This window comes from Rhinolophus sinicus, chromosome 13, assembly GCF_057876585.1.
Source record: "Rhinolophus sinicus isolate RSI-liver-muscle chromosome 13, RSI-T2T, whole genome shotgun sequence".
Lineage (NCBI taxonomy): Eukaryota > Metazoa > Chordata > Mammalia > Chiroptera > Rhinolophidae > Rhinolophus > Rhinolophus sinicus.
In genome coordinates, this window is record NC_142513.1 from 60,132,308 (window position 1) to 60,150,504 (window position 18,197).

The following is an 18,197-nucleotide window of genomic DNA, read 5'->3' on the forward strand; positions in this document are numbered from 1 at the left end:
TCAAGCCCTCAACCTATGCTAGACAATGGAGGGGAACAAAAGACACATAGAGGACTTGTGGCCTCCTAGGAACTGAGGTCATTCGTGTAGGTGTGTGGGTTTGTCCAAGTGCTGGACCAACAGCCACTGGCAAGGCGAGAGTCAGTCAGGGCTGCTGCCTGGAGAAGGGACCATCCCGGGAAATAGCCTGAGCTCCGAGCTCCGAGCAACCTTCCGCCCCTTCCCCGCTCTCCCCGGCCTCTGCGGCCTCAGGGCTTCACCGCGCGCGCTTCACACACCATCTTGGTACTTCGGTACCTTCGCCAAGGTCCAGAGCCCCAGCCTCCACGTCTGCGAACCAGGCCGGGGACACGGCGGGAAGGCGGGCAGGAGCCGGGGTCCCCAGGACGGCGCCCCCTAGCTCCCGGAGGCTTCCCGGGCCCCTGCCCCGGCGCCGGGCGACCCCGCGCGTGGACGGCGCGCTCCGCGCACGTCGGGCCATCGCTGAGGGAGCGGCCGTCGTGCGCAGTCGGCCGCTCAGGCCTCCGGGCGCCTTGGAGGCCGCTGCGGGCCGGCCGGGGGAGGGACAGCAGCAGGTGACAGTCGGCCCGGGGCTATAAATAGGGGTGCGCGTCAGCCGCGGGCGGGAGCAGCGGCCGCCGGCGCGCAGGGCTCGAGGGCGCGCGGGGCCTGGGGGCAGCGGCGGCGGCGGCGGCGGGCCGGGCGGCAGTATGGGCTCACGGAGGGCCCCCAGCCGCGGCTGGGGCGCGGGCGGACGGGCCTGGGCCGGGGGCGACGGCGAGGACGACGGGCCCGTGTGGACCCCCGGCCCTGCCAGCCGCAGCTACCTGCTCAGCGTCCGGCCCGAGACCAGGTGAGTGTCGCCGGGGAGGCCCGCGGGGGGCGCGTCGGGAGGGCGGAGGCCAGAGTAAGGCCCTGGGTGGGGGACCGGCCTCTGAAGGCCCGAGGCTGGGGACATGGCCAGGACTCAGTGGTCCTCACAGCCCCTCAAGGCCGCCCTTCACCGTCCCTTACGGTTCCTCATGGCCCCTCAGGGCCCGTGGGCCTCAGGCCTCGGGCAACGTGAGGAGAAAGGCCCTCCTTAGGGGCGATTTCAAGGGGCCTGAAGGCTTCCTTATCTCCCCTGCCTCACTCCCGCCCCATGGCTCCCCCAGACTTGCCTACTCCCTGGCCTCGGATTCCACAGGGAGCGATAAGGAAGCCAGAGCGCCTGAAATTCCTCCCTGGCTGGAAGGGAGGGGACAGCATTCAACTGGGTAGGGGTGGGGGTGCGGGGGAGAGGGGAGTGGGGGAGCTGGGGGGAGCAGTTGGGGGACTGCCCTGAGGGGGGGCTCTTAGCTGGGGGGGGGGAGTCAACAGGAAGAAATAAACCTCTGCCAATGAAGTCCTTCCTCTGGGCCCAGGACCCTAGGCACCCTGGCATCTGTGGGAACTGGTGAGGCGGTTGGGTAGGCTGGGGTGCTGGTTGGCCCTGTCTGAAGATTCAGAGCATGTGACTCTGAGGGAGCCAATTGCCCTTCCAGTTTAGGGGAGCGGAATGCCAAGGGAGGGACCCAACGGATGCACCCTTTACTCTTCTTCCGAGAGTTACAGAGGTGTCCGTGCTTTGTTTTAGAACCTAGGCCACCCCAGATACAGACACAGATAGACAATAGAGAAGCAGACAGACGCTCGGAAGCGCACAGACACACGGGACACGCGCATTGCCATGGAGATGGAACACTTCCTGCCTTCTCTGGGCAGCTCAATTTCCCTCCGACAGGGGAGCCTGTTTTCCAGAGGGAATTGTGAAGGTTGGCTATTGAGAGAGACAGTGGCTGTGTCACAGCCCCAAAACTTAGCGTGTGTAGTGTAGAAAAAGCCACTCCGGGTACTTGTCTGGGCACCTCTTGTCCTCAGTTCCTAAAACAGCACAAAAATAGGCATCAAGGACATTCAGGAAAAGTCCCAGGCACTTCCTCGTGGATTGGCTGAGTTCTGTTGACCTTGGAGTTGGAAAAGTTCAAATGTAACCGGAACCTGTTTCTGCATAAAACTCGTCAAATGGTGTCACATGTCTGGAGCAGGGCTGAGGGCTTGTGTTAGTGACTGAGTCAGACTAGACGAGGCCCCTGGCTGCCAGGAAAGAATGCCCCTTCCTCCTAACTACTGGCTCTATGGAAAAACTAGAATGAAATTTGGCCATTTATTGCAGTCCGTGGTGAAGCTGACTGCCTTGTAGGAACCTTTCACTTGTCTCACATTTGTCACAATAACTTGTCTGGGCTCCAATGTCTGGCCTTTGTCAATACCAGTGGAACAAGTAAAAGAGAAACAGGGTCTTGCCTTGAGCCAGCGGTAATGGAGGGAAGGAAAAAAGGGTGGCTTGAAAACCAGGCAGAATGGGGAGGGCAGGGCATCTGGCCTGTTCGGGAAAAGGCTGGAGAGTGGATATCGACCGTGTTCACTCTCCAGCTGCCTGGCTGAGCCTTTGTATGGAAGGTACACTTTAATTGCACACCTGATGGGCACGAAGCAGTGTGCCAGCCTGAGAACTACAGGCGTGACAGAGGCGGCTGGCTTAAGTCCCCTTGAGCCTAAATGGGAATGTTCTTATAGGAAACTCTTCATCAAGATTTGCAGAGGGCAGGGCTGAGGCAGTGGGAGGGAGGGTTTCTAGCCCAGGACTGGGGGCTGTGTTTTGCCCCTGCCAGCTAGCCACAGATCCCCACAGGTCCTGAGGGATAAGGAGGGCCAGATTTCTCTTGCCTCTGGAAAAGCCTCTGGCCAAAGAGGGGAAAATGTGAATGTGAATGGGGCCGTGTTTGGGGAGCGGAGAGGGGGTAGTTCCCACTTCTCTAGCAAGGCCTGACTCTTGTGCTGGAGCAGGTACCGCACAGTCTGACCCTCAGAACAGCCCGACTACCTGTGGGGATGGGCAAACGGCCCAAGAGATGAAGGAGAAAGGGTCCCGTGAGCATTTTGCCCAGCTGTCCCTGACTGCAGCCCAGGGTAGCGCTGACTATCCCAGAGCGCTGGCCGAGAGGCGAATTTTGTTTCCAGTCCCTCTTAGCTCCAACATCTCTTGGGTCGACCTCTTTACCAATCTCGCATGGAGCTCGTGGCGTGTGATTCTCATGGGCTCTTGTGAGGATGGGATGCCCCTGGGAGCTGATGGACAGCTAGACTGGGGGCCAGGCCACCAGAAACCTTGGCCCAGGTCTAGAACCCATCTCCCGTGCACACCTCCCCTCCCCCACACCATGCTCCTGGAGGACTTTCCAGCCCATAGTCAGCTGAGGAATATTTCCAATGCCTGCTGGGGTCAGAGGTCCAACATGCAAATAGTCCCACCAAACTTTAGGCCCAGCCTCCTGCGGCATCTAGGCTAGAGTAACTACGGACCCACAGTTGGGCAGATGCAGTCCCAACTAACTAGTTCTGAGGGATAGTCAGAGGTTCCAGAAGTCTCTGCCCCCCTCATTTCTCCAAGGCCCTGCTCCAAGTAGTCTCAGAAGCAGTAGAACCTATGTTTGCTACAGACAACTTTGTATCATCTGTTCAGTTCTGCTTGTATCAGGAGGTTGTCTAGGGCTTTTAGGGAAACTGAGGCATCCATTCAGGACTTTCCAGGGGCCTTTTATGGCTCAGAATGTATGAAAGCCAGGAAGGATGAGAGGCCCTCATCTTTTATGGCGAGTCCTGGTTTTCCCAGGCCCACTTCTGTCCTTGATGAGAGAGGCTTTTCTTCCTGGATGAGTTCCCATTCTTTTAAAGGAGGGTGGCATTCACACTTTTTATGATCTTTCTGCCCCTAAACTTGATGCCTCTGATTTCGACCCCTCCAGAGTCAGTCAATGGGGAGTTCCCTGCCTGGGTGAGAGCCCTGAGCCTGGTTTTGGCCTACTCTGCAGGGGACAGTCGTGTCTTCTACCTTCTGAAGACACGATGCATGTGTCACCCAGGTTTCCTCCTGACCTGGTGGACGATGTAAGGTTGGGACCCAGAGAAAGCAGGACGAGGGGGCCGGGGAGCAAAGCATCCCAACCAGCCCTGGAGAGAGAGCCGGGGACGGGTCCCTCTCCCGGGGCAGTGCCTTGTCCACTCGCCGGTGGAAGCTGTGGAACCTGTCATTTTCCGCTTTGAATTAGCTGATTCTCTCCCTCTGCTTCCCAGGGAAGAAATCCAGACCCAACAAAGGAGAAATCTCTCGATTCTGAGGAGAAAGCAAAGGAAGTTCATGGTCAGGAAAGGATGGAGTTGGCCAGTGCCTTGGAACCATGGGAGGTTCCACCCTCGCGGCCTCCAGAGGATTTTTAAAGCTCTGAGCAAAGGCCGCGGCATTCTTGCTTTCTTCTTTCCATCTTTTCTGGAGCAGCAGCTCCCTCTGGGGGGCTGGACCCTTCCTGTTTGAAAGATGAACTGCCCTTCCTTCACTCCCTCCTTTACCCTCTTTCTCTTTCTTCCTTCCATGGAACAGCTGTTGAATACCTACCGTGTGCCTAATGCTGTGCTAGGGGCTCTAGAAGCCACAAAAAGAGCCGGGTTTGAAGGCTGGGTGGGCAGGATTGAGTTGAGAAGAAGGAAAGAGGGAGGGCTATCCAAGCAGGGAGGACAGAGGTGAGGGGTCAGAGCCAGCAAGGGACACATCTTGCCAGTTAGAGACAAGTCTGATTACAGTGGAGCCTGAGTGTTGGGAAGTAGAGAAGCATGGTGGTGGCGGTGGTTGTGGTGGTGGTGGTGGTGGTGGTGGTGGTGGCGGTGGTGGTGGTGGTGGTGGTGGTGGTGGTGGGGTAGATCAGGGAGGGCCTGAAATGCCCAGGCAAGGCATTGAGACAGTATCATGTCTGGTGGGGAGACTGTAGCATTTTTTCCAGAGGAGAGGTGTGAGGAGGGGTGAAAGAGAAGGGACTTGAGATGGCCATCAGATACGGAGGCTTGAGGGTCTAGATCCGAGCGCAGCAGCAGGAATAGAGAGAAAGGGAGAAAGAAGGGCCACGAAGTGTTGACTGATTGGACCTGGGGTTGGAAAAGATAGAGGAGTCCAGAATGGCAGGTTTAGAGCTTCGGAGTTTGGGAGAGTGCTGGGGGTATCACAAACCCACTGGCGCGGAAGTCATGTTTTTGGGCAGAGGATGAATTTTGTTTCGGCTGTAAAGAGACAGACTGTCTGTGGAGAGCCTTTCTTGTGGTTAGAGACGTAGAACAAGAGTGCCGCTGAGCAGGCTGGGATGCTGATTTCCATGGTAGGGTTGCTGCAAGGAGTGTGTGTGTGGCTGCGGTGGCCCCTGAGGTCTCCTAAAGAGCCATGGGAGGCAGTGGCCCTGGACTCCACGGAAGAGCCTCGCGTTCGGGAAGGTGGAGGGAGAGGTGGAAGGTGGCTCACAGCAGGCGGGCTGGACCTCCACTAAGGGGCAGCCCTGGGTGGGTCCACAGCCCCTAGCTAGTGTTTGTTCTCCGCTGCCCCAGGGCAGGAGGGCTGACCCAGGCTCTAGGCGGAACGGGCCTTGTGCTGGTCTGATGGAGCTGGGTGCCTCCTGGCTCCTGCTGAATTAACTGCTTTGTTTTTCTCCTCTTTCTCCCTCTCCCAGCTGGTTTGCCTTGTGTGGCCTCTTTAACCAAACTTTAACACATTAATGGGTGTTCTATTTCCCAGCCTGTTAGGGGATTTCCAGGAATGGGGGCTCTTCTCCCCCAAAAGGCCAAGAGTTTAAGCAGAAGCTACCCCCAAGCTGGTGAGCAGTGGGTGGGGAAATGTGCCAGGCAGCTCTAAGTCCCCCTCTTGGGGGCAGTGACTCCAGTGCCTGGGACACACCTTTCTCAAAGGGCAGCCTCAAGGGGCTTCCTTCCTGCCTAACCATTTCCCTGGACTCTGCTGCATTTAATGAGCTCTTGGTTTCAGAGAGACTGGTGTCCAGTGGTGAGGCCACTTGCTAACTGGAGCAGGCCAACTAAGACAGCTGGTCCCTTTTAATAGAAATGCCTCTGGGCCCCAGATGGTGACCGATTAATACTTTGCAGATTGTTGTTGATTTCGCCGCCTCCTCTCCTTGCTTTTTTGGCCTAATGATTCCATTTGCTGTTTTTGCTTAGCTTATCAAGCAGCCGGTTGTCTCTCCCCAGCTCTGGAAGGTAAATGCACATTGCATTACGTTTCTCTGACTGCTTCTTTTCTTGGGTCTGGGCACCGAGGGGTTTCTGGGTGACTGCTTGTGCACTAACTGGGCTGCATGGGGTGAGAGGGGGCTGGAGGGTGGGTGGCGGAGGGTGTGAGAGGTACTCACGTGAGCATGGGTCTCACAGGGGCCAGAGCTGATGCTTGCATGGACCATTTGAAAGGGGTGCAGGAACCCAGAAATAGGCCAGGGTCCTGGGATGCCTGCACTGGATCTCTGTGCCCCGGGGAGAGGCACTATGTCACCAGAACACGAACCACCGGTCACGTGACCTCCTTCTGCTCCACGCTAGGTTTTCATGGGTTTGGTAACCACATATCTCGGTCTCACTCCTGATCACCTATCTTCTAACCATGGCTACTGCCTTAATTTTTTCTCTTCATCCCTTCAATTCTCTTTCTACCACGTCTTTCTCTGATTTTCCCTTCCCTTTGGCTCCTGTCCACCCCTGCAGACTGTGAGCGCTGTGAGGTCAGGGGACGCTGTGTTACGGTATTGCTGCATTAGCATGCATGCTCCCTGACTGCTGCAGAGCCGGGCAGGGCCTGAGCGGGCCCTGGACGGGGTTTCCCTGTGGGTGCCTGTCCTCTCGTCTCCTGAGCTGGGGACAGCTCTCTGCCCCTGGCTAAACTGTTATGATCAAAGTCGAGAGCATTTCCTGGCTATTCCCACCACTTGGTCCTCGTCCCTGACTCTGGTAGATTTGACGAGAGTTGGCTACAGTTTCTTGACACTGAGAAGGATTTCTGAGTAGGTAACTGGCCTCTGACTAGCTAATGATGTCCTACACACGTGATCAGCACCCACCACGTAGACTTGCTTTGATGGGGGGAACACTGAGGACCCTTGTTCTGGGTGGAAGAGAGGGTATCACAACCCGTTCAAAGTGGGGCGTGGTCAGTGCTGAGAGAGACAGACCAGCGTGGAAGTTTATTCAAAGCAAGATAAAGAACCAAACGTAAGAGCAGGGTTAGGTTCTTTTGAACATCATGTAAACCAATGATCCTGGCGTCCTCTAGAGAACACATGATTAGGCCGTGACATCCTTATGAAGTCACAGAGTTGGAAGGACTTGGAGATGTCAGGGTGGGAGCAGACCATTTCCAGATGTGTGGACTTCCTGGCTTTCCAGGGGACTGGAAACAGCGCCCTGAGTGCATCCCACATCTGAGGGGTGTGGCGGGTGGGGACAGAAAGCATGTGACATTCAGTGGAACGTGACAGTGTATGCCGTGACTCTCCCTACCCCCTCCTAGCATGCCAGATCCACTCCTCTAGAAGGCTTTCATCCAGACACGCCATCAGCAGTTAGTATGATTTTCCAATGTCAACATTTAAAAAAATACAGCTTAGGACCTAGTATGGAAAGTCTGTCTGAGAAGATAAGTGTTCCTTCCCTTCAAAGAAGTAATGAAATAAAATAACTGTTGAATATCTAGCATGAGCCGCTGTCTCTGCAAATTTTCTTGCAGCTTGATTTCTATATTTTCTCACTTACCCAGTAGCTGAAATTATTTTCTTAGGCTTGCTCAAGCAGCTTTGTCCCCGAGAGCCTGAGCTGGGTATTAGATCCAGGCTCATGTCCACGAGCAAGGGAGGGTTCACACTAAGTCAGGAGGACGTAACTAGGGATGTCTTGAGTTACTTGCAAAATCAAAGAAGTCTGATCGCTTTTGGCAGTTTTCTCTAGAAACGGTGGGTTGGGAGTTAGTATTCCCTCAAGTTAGAAATTGCTGTTAGCATGAGGTCAGCAAGAAATATTTTGCAGATGTTGTGTTTCCTGAGTGTCAGGGAGGTGATAGGCCCCTCTTGTTTCTCAGTGGATGAAAGGACAGGGAAAGACGCTCATTAGATGAGCTGTGAGAGTGTTGCAGGGCATCGAACTGCAGACCCCACTCAAATGTTCAGGCTTGCCAGAGGTGGGGACCCCCTTTCTGTCAACTCCAGGAAGGCCAGGCAGCCGCAGTCCTGTGGGAAGCCGTGGCTGCACCCCTGCCAGTCTGGAAGTCTTTCTTGATTCCGACACTTGCTGGGATGCAGCCTTTCCCCTCAAACTCAAGCCCAGAATGAAAGCCACAGAAAGGACACCTTGAATGGGGAAGTGTAGGGTCGTGGCTCCTCTTTGTCGTCCCACAGACGCACCCTGCCTCCTCCTGGTGGAGAGGTCATGGGCAGACGCACATTGCCTGCGGGGAACCACCAAAAGGCAGCTTTGAATGGTTTGTCTTTCTCATCACAGTGCCTCGTGCTTCTCTTCACTTTACCCTCACATCCTCCCTGCTGCTCACAACAGGGTGTGTGAATTCGAAGGGGAGGCTGGCGGGGCACGGCTTGTGCACCACACAACCTGGCTATGTGGTTATGCTTCACGCCTAGGGACGCAGTGTGTCTCTGCTGGCCCGTGAAAGGGTTTGGCATGGTGGTTTGCTTCCCGTGCCCAGGGAGGAGAGAACTGTAAATGCTGAGCATTGTTGGTGAGTCTGTGCAGGACTTAGCGAGCCCACATATGCCCTGAATTCTGTGTGGTGGACTGTCACAGGGCACTGAAAGTCCTGTTTGTAGTTCGGCAGTCCTGCTGGTTGGTCCTGAAGCTGCCAGGTGCCCACCTGAGCATGTGCTCTCCGGCGACGGAAAGCCTGGCCATGGCTGGCTTCCCGCTGCAGGCCCGTAGCCCTGTTTAGGGTCAGATTTTACTTGATTCTCTTTTTTCAGATGTCCCTATTTAATTGGGTCGTGACCCCCTGCATTGGCAGGCTTTTTCTTTGTCTGCTATGGGCCTATGCTCACGAATGCAGGGGTTTCTTCTTCACCCAAGCTTTAGGAGAGGCCCCTGAACTCCGGGACCTGCGCTTCCTTAAGGGCTGGCCAGCTGTCCCCTCTTTGGCATGAATGGAGGCTGCTGTGCCCTCTCTGAGGCTGGGCCTATCTCTGTGTGTTTCCCCATGCACGAGCTCCCTGGAGGTGAAAGGTGGAGGGTGAAGCACGGCCCCCCAATAAGGATGGATGGGGACACCAGCGCTGGTGGCCTGGCATGCTCAGGAACCTGGCCCGCGGGCAGAAGCCAAGCCTGGCTGTTGTCATGGGTCTGGGTCAGCATTTCATTCTGCCCCTTGGTGCCATCCCTGCCCCCACCTGGCCGAGAGGCCTAGGCTGCCTTGAAGAAAGACTTGCCCAGGTGCTGAAGCCATGACTACGGGATGATGGATGAACGTGCTGAGGTTTACACTGCCTTGCACACGCCGGGCTGTGGTATTCTGGGGAGAAGCCTGCTCTGAACGACTCTTTGCCTTTCCAGGAGCACCTTCTGCTCCATCATTGCTCAGCTCACAGAGGAGACCCAGCCGCTGTTCGAGACCACACTCAAGTCCCGGGCTGTGTCCGAGGACAGTGATGTCAAGTTCACCTGCGTTGTCACAGGTAATGAGGCCATTTCCATGATCCATCCACAGGACAGGGTCCCAGGGGCTGTAGGGAGGCAGATTGGCTGTGTGCACACACCTGCAAGTTGACAATCTGCTTTCTTAGCTTTCTCTCCAGTTTGATCTCCCTGTGTGGGTTGGGGTCCCTTTCTCCTCCCTGCTCTTCTTCCAAACCTGCCTTCCATAAAGGTTCCTCACCCTCAGGCACACTTACACAGTTGATGAGTCTTAGTGCCAAAGAAAGCAGCTCTCCAACTGAAAGAGATTTTTGAGGCCATCTCCCCAAATGCTCGTGTTTTACAGTTGAGTAGTTTGAGGCTTGGGGGTCTCAAGCCTGAGACATGGTGATGGCCAGTGATTCTGACTGCAGACCCCGGAGACTGCCTGGCTTGGAATGCTGGCTCGTCCCCTTTCCAATTATGTGGCCCTGAGTAGGTTATGTGACCTCAGTGCCTCATCCATGCCGTGGGGATGGGAGGATGCCCTTCACAGGGTTACTGGGAGACTGGGTGCCCTGATGCGTGCAAAGCATTTGGAGTCGTACCTGGCGCCTGGTAAGTGCCATGTAAGTGTTAGAAAATACGACCACTGTTGTTTGCTCTTCACTGTGCTCCATGGCGGATTTGAAGCAGTGGGCTGCAGAGCAGGAAGCAGAGTGGTGCTTCCTGAAAGGGGAGCATGGAGGGGGGAGTCCTGGGAAGCTGGCCCTGGACCTTGCCCCTCCCTCAGACCTGCCAGCAGTCTCCCACTGCACCAGGGCCTGCAGGACGAACCAATGGGTGCCAACCCGCCTCAGCTGTGCAGTCACCAGGTCAAGGGTTCCAGGTCAAGGTTCCCTCCAAGAGCCCTTATTTTTAGTAAATCACGGGCGTTGGTGGTTCCAGCTGACATACCCTGATTCTGGGGGACTCGTCGGCTCCAGCTAAATGGCTTCTTTGGAATTGGGTGCCCCAAACATTTCTCACTCTTACCCAGAACTCTCTGAGCTCCAGACTGAGAACACTGCCAGTTCCAGGGGAAACAGAGATGTGCCTGTGTCCCTTACCTTTGTACAGCATTACACATTTTGCAACATTCATCTGTTTCCATTGTCACTGAATTCTTACAAAACCCTGTGAAGTAAGTGCTATTATTAGTTGAATTTTACAGACAAGGAAACTAGAATAGGTCAGATGACTCCCACAAAGCTGGTGAGGACGAGGTGGGGCTTTTGCTCTGCAGCCTCTGACACTCCTCCTTATGCCTACGTCTCCTACCTAACCGTGGCACGAATGCTGTTCTAGAAAACGTGGCTCTTGCACAACTCCATGCTTTTTTGCATATGCTCTTTTCCCTATATAGAAAGTACTTAACCCTTCTTTTTAAAGAAAATTGTTTTTTTTTTATTTTAAAGAAAATTAACTTAAAGTGAATATTTTATCAACTTAGTACGTGCACATAATTTCAGACTTCAAATTATACTAAAAGGCATATATCAAAATATAGCAGTTCACCCCTTCCACCAATTCGTCTTCCCAGAAGCAACTGTTCTGAGCTTTTAGTTGTTACTTCTGGTGTGTGAACATTTCATGATGCTGAGTAATATGTGAATACTGCTGCTAACTTTTGAGTCTTCTAGTCTAGATGCTATCTAGTCTTCCATTTATGGTATATGAGGAAATCGCTCTCTTTACCATCACTTTCTCTGCTTCCTTTCACTTGTCTTCTCGATATAGTTCTATCATAATTTTTGCTTAAATCATTATTTACTGTTTACTTTCTTAGGCTTATGCATAATTTTTGCTTAAATCATTATTTACTGTTTACTTTCTTAGGCTTATTCATAACCAAACATTGTAGTTTACTATGATTGTATTATTTCTTCTGTTTTCCCTAAAGTTAGTACTTTCCTTAATTTTCCATTTAATTTTTGGTATCTATTGCTAATTTTTCTTATACTCTCTAATAGCCTCTATTTTAGCTTAGATTTTTTTTGTTAGTTTCAGGTGTCCAAAACAATGTAATAGTTAGACATTTACACCCCTCACAAAATGATAATCCCCCTCCCCCAATCTACTATCCCTCTGACATCGTATACAGCTGTTACAATAACATTGACTCTATTCCCTATGCTGTACTCCATATCCCATGACTATACATATATATTAAATTACAGTTGACATACAATATTATTCAGCTTCAGCTTCAGATGTACAGTGCAGTGGTCCCGCATCTACACCGTCCCTGGTAAGTGCCCATCTGACATCCTACGAAATCTTTGCAACATTATTGATTATATTCCCCAAACTGTCTTTTATATCCCTGTGGCAACACAGTGACTACCAATTTGTGCTTTCTAGTCCCCTCACCCTCTACCTCATCCTCACCCCCCTCCCAACTAGCAACCATCAGTTTCAAATAGCCTCTTAATACAATTTTCTGTAAGGTCAATGCCATCAGTACTCTGTCAGTGACTTCCTTGGTGACATGCCTCTCGCAGATCTCTATTCTCTTGTCTGAACTGGCGACCTCTTAGGCCTGATCCACAACTGCTCTCCTGGGTCTTCCCTTTGCCTTTTTCCTTCCTGGATTCATGTCTTCCCTTTTTTTGATTCACTCTCTGGCTTTATTGAATAACATCTTCCAGTAGTTCCGTCAGATCCTACAGGTGGTACAACAGCAGGAGGTATTGTGATGACCAGCCCTCAACCTGTCTGTTCTCTGAGTCATTCTGCTCCAATAACTGCTCTCTGGGTCTGGCACACAGTTGACACCTTAGCCCTCCCTTCACTGTCATCCTTTCGATTCCCTTTTCTCCTTCTGTGACACATTTCCTGTGTTCTGCATTTCACATTTTTCTCTCGATTTACATTTTTGTTTTGGTAGCTTCCTAGGAAGAATACATGGGAAGTAAATGTCAGACAACTTGTGTCTGAAAATGTCTTTGTTTTCTACTTTACTCTTGATAGAGAGTTTGGCTGGGTATAGAATTCTAAGCTGAAAATAATTTTCCTTCAGAATTTCAAAGAGAGTGCTCCATTGCTTTCTTGCTTCTAATGTTGCTCTTCAGAGCGGGAAGACAGCTTGATTCTTTATTCTTTGCATGAGACCTTTTTTTTTTTCTCTCTCTCTCTCTCTCTCTGGAAGCTTGTAAGAATGTTCTGCTATTTCATAATGATGTATCTTGATATGGGTCTCTTTTCATCCTGGGGCATGCTTGGACGCTTTCAGTCTGGAAACTGAATGCCTTTAGTTCTGGGAAATTTGAGATTATTTTGCTGTTGATTTCTACCTCCTGTTTGTTCTGTCGTCTAGAACTCCTGTCATGTGGACATCTGCTCCCAAGGACTCATTCTCTTACTATCTCATCCTTTCTTCCCCTTTCATCTATTTGTCTTTTTGCTCTAATTTCTGGGAGATTTCTTCAGTGTTATCTTTTAACTCTTCATTGAATTTTTAATTTCTAAGAGCTCTTTTAAATCCTTTTCTGTGGCATTCCGTTCTTTTCATGAATCTAACATCTTCTCTCAGCTCCCTGAGACTAGTAATGATAGTTTTCTAAAAGTTTCCTTCTCCCCGCATCGCTTGTGTTTCTTCCAGTCGGCTATTTTCTGTTAATATTTGCTTTGGTCCATACTCTTGTATTTCCAGGCTTTCCTCTAGGAAAGCTGTGCGGGATGCCCCTGGGGGCTCAGAGGGTCTTCCTTCTCAGGTGGGCACCTGTGGGGCCAGGGGCCTTGACTGGGCCTCTGGCTTCTGTCTCCTCCAGGGGCCCCGCTGGCTGGCATGCTCCTGTCTTCCTGCCATCTCTGTCCGACACGGTGACCCCCTTCCCCCACTCTCCTCAACACTACTGTAGATTCTTTGTGGGGGTGTGTATGTGCTCATGCATGTGCTGAGGCAGGAGAAGGGGGGGCGCCAGCCACAGGCCAGCTGGGCGGAGGACTGAGCCTTTAGAACCAAGTTGCTGAAGAAACATTTTTTGGAGAAATAAGTCTAATATAATGACTGCTGGGGGCAGAAACTTACATATCAGTCCCAGAATCCCCAGGGGAAAGAGCGTTAGATAAAGGAAAAGGAAACCAGGGGCTTTGTCATGTGCCAGCTGTGTGACCCGAGGTAAGTTACTTAGTTTCTCTGAGACTCATCTTCCCTTTGTGTAAAATGGAGCTGAGAACACCTGCCCTGTCTGTTTTATAGAAGAGGGATTTGAAGTTTGCCTCTTCTGCTTATAAGCTGGATGACTTTGGGCAGCAGCCTTCATTTCACGGGCCTTGATTTCCTCTTCATTAAACTGGGGATTCGTGGCAGTACATTCCTCATAGGATTTTTGTGAGGATTAGATGAGATAGCGTGAAAAATGGTCAGCTCAGTATCTGGCCCATGGTAAGTCTTCAGTAAATGTCAGCAGTTGTTTTCACAGGATTGTCATAAGGGCCAAATGAAGTTCTGTATGTGAAAACTCTTTGAAAACTACACTTACATTCATCATGGTTATTCTCTTGCATCTGAGCTCCTCCAAACTGGGAATGGTTGGGACGAGGCTGTGAGTCTCTGGGCTCGATTCCAGACTCAGGCCTGCTGGCTGTGAAGCAGAGGTCACGGAGTGTGACGGGGAAGAGGGAGGGCCCCAGGCTCCGGCCCCGCCGTGGGCCTCCTGGCCAGGGCCGCCGTGTGCGTGTGCACGCCTGCCTGTAGGCACACACGCGTGGGCCTGTGTACAGCAGTGAGTGAAGGACCCCTATGCTTTTGTGTATTTGGGAACATAGTTCATATTGTCCAAGGGACAAGGCAATGTTTTCTCCCCAAATAAAGTTGTTTCCAAAACCCATTGTTGCCAGGGAGCCCTAAGCTGTCAGGTTGGCCCCCACTTTGTCAGGAGGCACCAGCGGGTGGCATGGGGACGAGGCCTCCTAGGCTCAGCGTCCCCCTCCTTGCCCCACCCTGCGCCCTCACCCCACCTGCCTCGACTCAGATGCCCTGGGGGCTGAGGCCCCGGGGGGCAGGTCACGGGGCCTGGAGCTGGGCCTCTGCAGCGGTGAGGTCATCCCACAGGATGGTGAGGACACCTGCGCTGGCCCTGGCCGCATGCACAGTGATGTAACCACGGGCTTTAGCTCACAGTGGAAACATGGGCTTCGCTTTACAGTCAGGGCTGCCCAGACTTTGTTCCTGGCCGGCCCAGCTGCAGCCTTGCCTGCCTTGCTCCCGCTCCTGTACACTGTTCCCCAGGGTGCCCTTTGCTTTCTACCCCCACACTCTGCTGTTGTGTTCCTTTTTCAGGCGTGCCCTTCCCGCCTGCCTCTGGTTTGTTGCTTCACTCATTCCCTTCGCCATTCGCTCACTCATCCAGCTGATTGTACTCAGGAACTACTACGTGCCAGGCAGAACTACTACGTGGTAGGCAGGGGGGATAGAGCAGTAAAGAAGATATTCCTGTGCATGTGGGACACATGTCTAGGAGCGGAGGCAGACGAGGAAGTACTGCAGTATCTTACAGCAGTTGGTTACTGCTGTTGTGGGGAAGTACAGGCACTGAACCCACATTTTCTGAAATTCTGCCCACCCTTCAAGGCCAACAGAGCCACTCCTGTCATAGTGCATTGCTTCATTCATTCATCTATAAATATTTAATGAGTGTTCTTTCCATACCCGGCTACTGTAGGAACTAGGGACTCAGCAGTGAATAAGCGTTGGAAGCTCTCCCTGGGGGTGGGGCTGGAAGTCCCCAGAGAGCGGGGGCTGGGAAGACACTTCAGCCCGTGTCAACAGTAGTGAATGGATGGGTGGGTAGGTGTGGATGGGGGGTAGATGGATATGGATGGATGGTGGGTGATGGATGGATGGGATGGATGAGTGGGTGGGTGGGTGTTTTAGCTGTGTCATCGAATGATCCTAACAGCTCAGGAACCTAGAATGAAAGAAGGGCTCTTGGCAGTGGTCTTGGTGTTGGAGTGTTGGGAGGAGATGTCTGAGAACAGAGCTGTTACTACAGTTGAAGATGCAGAATAGGTCACTGAAGAAAGGAAGCTTATTACTACTCAGCAAGGCTTTCTAGAAACTCTTTGCTTCCCTTCTTACCAGGAAGCTAGGAATTCTCTCCTCCATATTTGTCTTCCAGCTGCTAAAGAGGCACAGTTTTCATTCGTGACAGGGCGTAGCTTCTAAAATAAGCGGAGCCGTGTGCTAGCCCTGTTCTTCCAGCACGCCCGGGGCAGGGGGGCCAGTCCCGTCTCTCCAGGTGTGTTGGGGAAGCCATGCATCCTGTTCTGTCTTCCCACTATTTTGGAACTGGTCTTCATGCAACCCAATCTCCTGCTTCCTTCTTAGGATACCCAGAGCCAGAGGTGACGTGGTACAAGGATGACACGGAGCTGGACCGCTACTGTGGCCTGCCGAAATACGAGATCGCTCATCAGGGCAACCGCCACACCCTGCAGCTCTACAAGTAAGGGACCGGGGCGCTCTCTGTTCCCCCTGCCTTCCTGAGGCTCCTGCGGCCCAAACCTGCCCTCAGACATGGAGGCAGCCAGGTGGAGACGCCAGGCGGGACCGAGGGTGGGCTTCTGCTGCTGGTGAGCCACCTGGGAACCGTGTCTGCCTGCCAGTGTCTGGGGTCTCCTAAGGCCGGGGGTGGGTATTTCTGACAGCCAGAGAGCTGAGGACAACCACAGGAGGTCCTAACCCGTGGAAACATTTTCCATGAGCTCAGCTGCCAAAAAAAGCTCCTGTGTCATCCTCCGCAAGGGGCTGTGTGGATCCCCTGCTTCTGAAGGGAGCTCTCCTGGGCCCCAAGGCTAGTTCCTCCGGAACAGCATGACCTTGGTCAGTTCCTACCCTCTTGCTGTCCTCAGTTTCCTCAATTGTAATGGACAGTGTTGGGCATGGTGATGCCTGAAGTGGGGTTGGCGTTCAGGGCAGGACGTGTGGGGGGTGGGGCAGCGTGCTTAGCTCAGAGAGGCTCTGGCTATGGAGGGGGGGCCCTCTCACCTCCTAGGAGGCAGGAGTTGGCATGTAATGCTCCTGCCTGCAGGTGTCGAGAAGAAGATGCCGGCATCTACCAGGCCTCTGCCCGGAACACCAAGGGCATCGTGTCCTGCTCGGGCGTCCTAGAAGTGGGCACCATGACCGAGTACAAGATCCACCAGCGCTGGTTTGCCAAGCTGAAGCAGAAGGCTGCAGCGAAGATGCGTGAGATTGAGCAGAGCTGGAAGCAGGGCAAGGAGGTGGCAGGAGAGGCCGACACCCTGCGCAAGCTCAGCCCTGACCGCTTCCAGCGAAAGCGGCGGCTGAGCGGGGCAGAGGTGCCAGTACCCTCCGCCCCCACCAGGGAAGCTGAGGACAGCACCCCGGCGGCTTGGCAGGAGAGGGGCACTGAGCCTGGTCAGCACCCAGGGTCAGGCCTGATGAACAGCTTTGCCCCCAGAGAGGTGACCACCAATGGGGACGCTGCCCCCGAGAACGGGGAGGGCGGGGAGCACGGCCTGTTGACATACATCTGTGAGGCCATGGAGCTGGGGTCTCAGAGACCCTCCAGGAAGGAGTCTGGGGCCAAGAAGAAAAAGAAAGATGAAGCACGTAAGCCAGGGCTGTGGAAGCCAGAGTTAGAGAAGGCAGCTCGAGGCCACCATTCTGAAAACTGTGTTCCCACTTCAGACACGCCAGCGTCCTGTGGGGCAGTGGAGCCCATGGACACGGAGCAGGATCAGAGCCGTCCCAGGGGCAGAGCTGCTCAGGGGCCTGCGGCTTCCGGGGTGGGTGGCACCGGGAATCCAGCCTCGGCCGTGGGCTCTGCAGACCAGGCCCAGAATGCCCCAGGCCCAGACCAGGAAGTGTATTTCTCCCTGAAGGACATGTATCTGGAGAGCACCCGGCCAGTCGGGCCTCAGGGGGAGGAGGGGTCCCACACCCCAAGTGGCAGGGCACCTGGAGAGATGCCCTCAGGCAAGGTGCCCAGAGAGGCCAGAGGTGAGAGGGGGCCTGCTGCCCCTGGCCAGCCCATGCCCTCTGCCCCCCAGCCGACTAGGCCTTTCAACAGGAAGAGATTTGCGCCTCCGAAGCCCAAAGAGGAGCCCACCACCAACAGCAAGCCCGATGCTTCCCCAAGTCAAGCTCCAGAACCCGGAGCCCAGAGCCTGGGGAAGGCGCCACCTCAGGTCTCTGCCCAAGCGCCGACACCTCCCGCTCGGCGGAGGCACAGCCCCCAGCAGGGACGAGCAGGCGGCAGGACTCCAGGAGAGGTAAGCGTGGGTCCTGGGCGTCTGGAGGCCACTCTGGGAACCTGACCTCATGGAAACTTGCTGCAACAGCTCTGCAGCCAGTGAGCAGTGGGCTATTTATAGAAGGGGTGGGGTGGGGGCGGAGTGCCTGCCAGGAGCAGGGGACCACAGGCCTGGCCCTCACCCAGCCCATCTCCAGACGCCAGCCATGTGGGCAGCACAGCCTGACTGTGACCCTCTCCTTGGACAGTGTGCGAGTTCACGGCCAAGGGGACTGTGCCCCAGAGGGAGGTGGAGAAAGACGATGTTCTCTGGGGAGAAAGAGCCAGTGCAGGGTTTTCTGTGGGCTTCCCTGAGGTGCCAGCAGCACGAGTGTGCTGGAGTGTGCAGCGGGGCTCTACCTGGATGCTCAGTAGAAGTTTTAC

The 18,197-nt window shown here is 53.9% G+C and overlaps 1 protein-coding gene across 2 annotated transcripts in view; it reads left to right on the top strand.

The window, feature by feature from the left end:
• Positions 1-605: 605 nt before the first annotated feature.
• Positions 606-18,197, top strand: part of ALPK3 (alpha kinase 3) — a 37,375-nt gene continuing 19,783 nt past the window's right edge. The window contains exons 1-5 of one of the 2 annotated variants that reach the window (XM_074318318.2): positions 607-853; positions 6,073-6,111; positions 9,451-9,572; positions 15,884-16,001; positions 16,587-17,793. In XM_074318318.2, the coding sequence (XP_074174419.2) occupies positions 711-853; positions 6,073-6,111; positions 9,451-9,572; positions 15,884-16,001; positions 16,587-17,793 (1,629 nt within the window). In that variant the 5' untranslated portion in view covers positions 607-710. Of the gene's footprint in view, positions 854-6,072; positions 6,112-9,450; positions 9,573-15,883; positions 16,002-16,586; positions 17,794-18,197 lie in introns of both variants that reach the window. The other variant, XM_074318319.2, reaches the window with a different exon arrangement.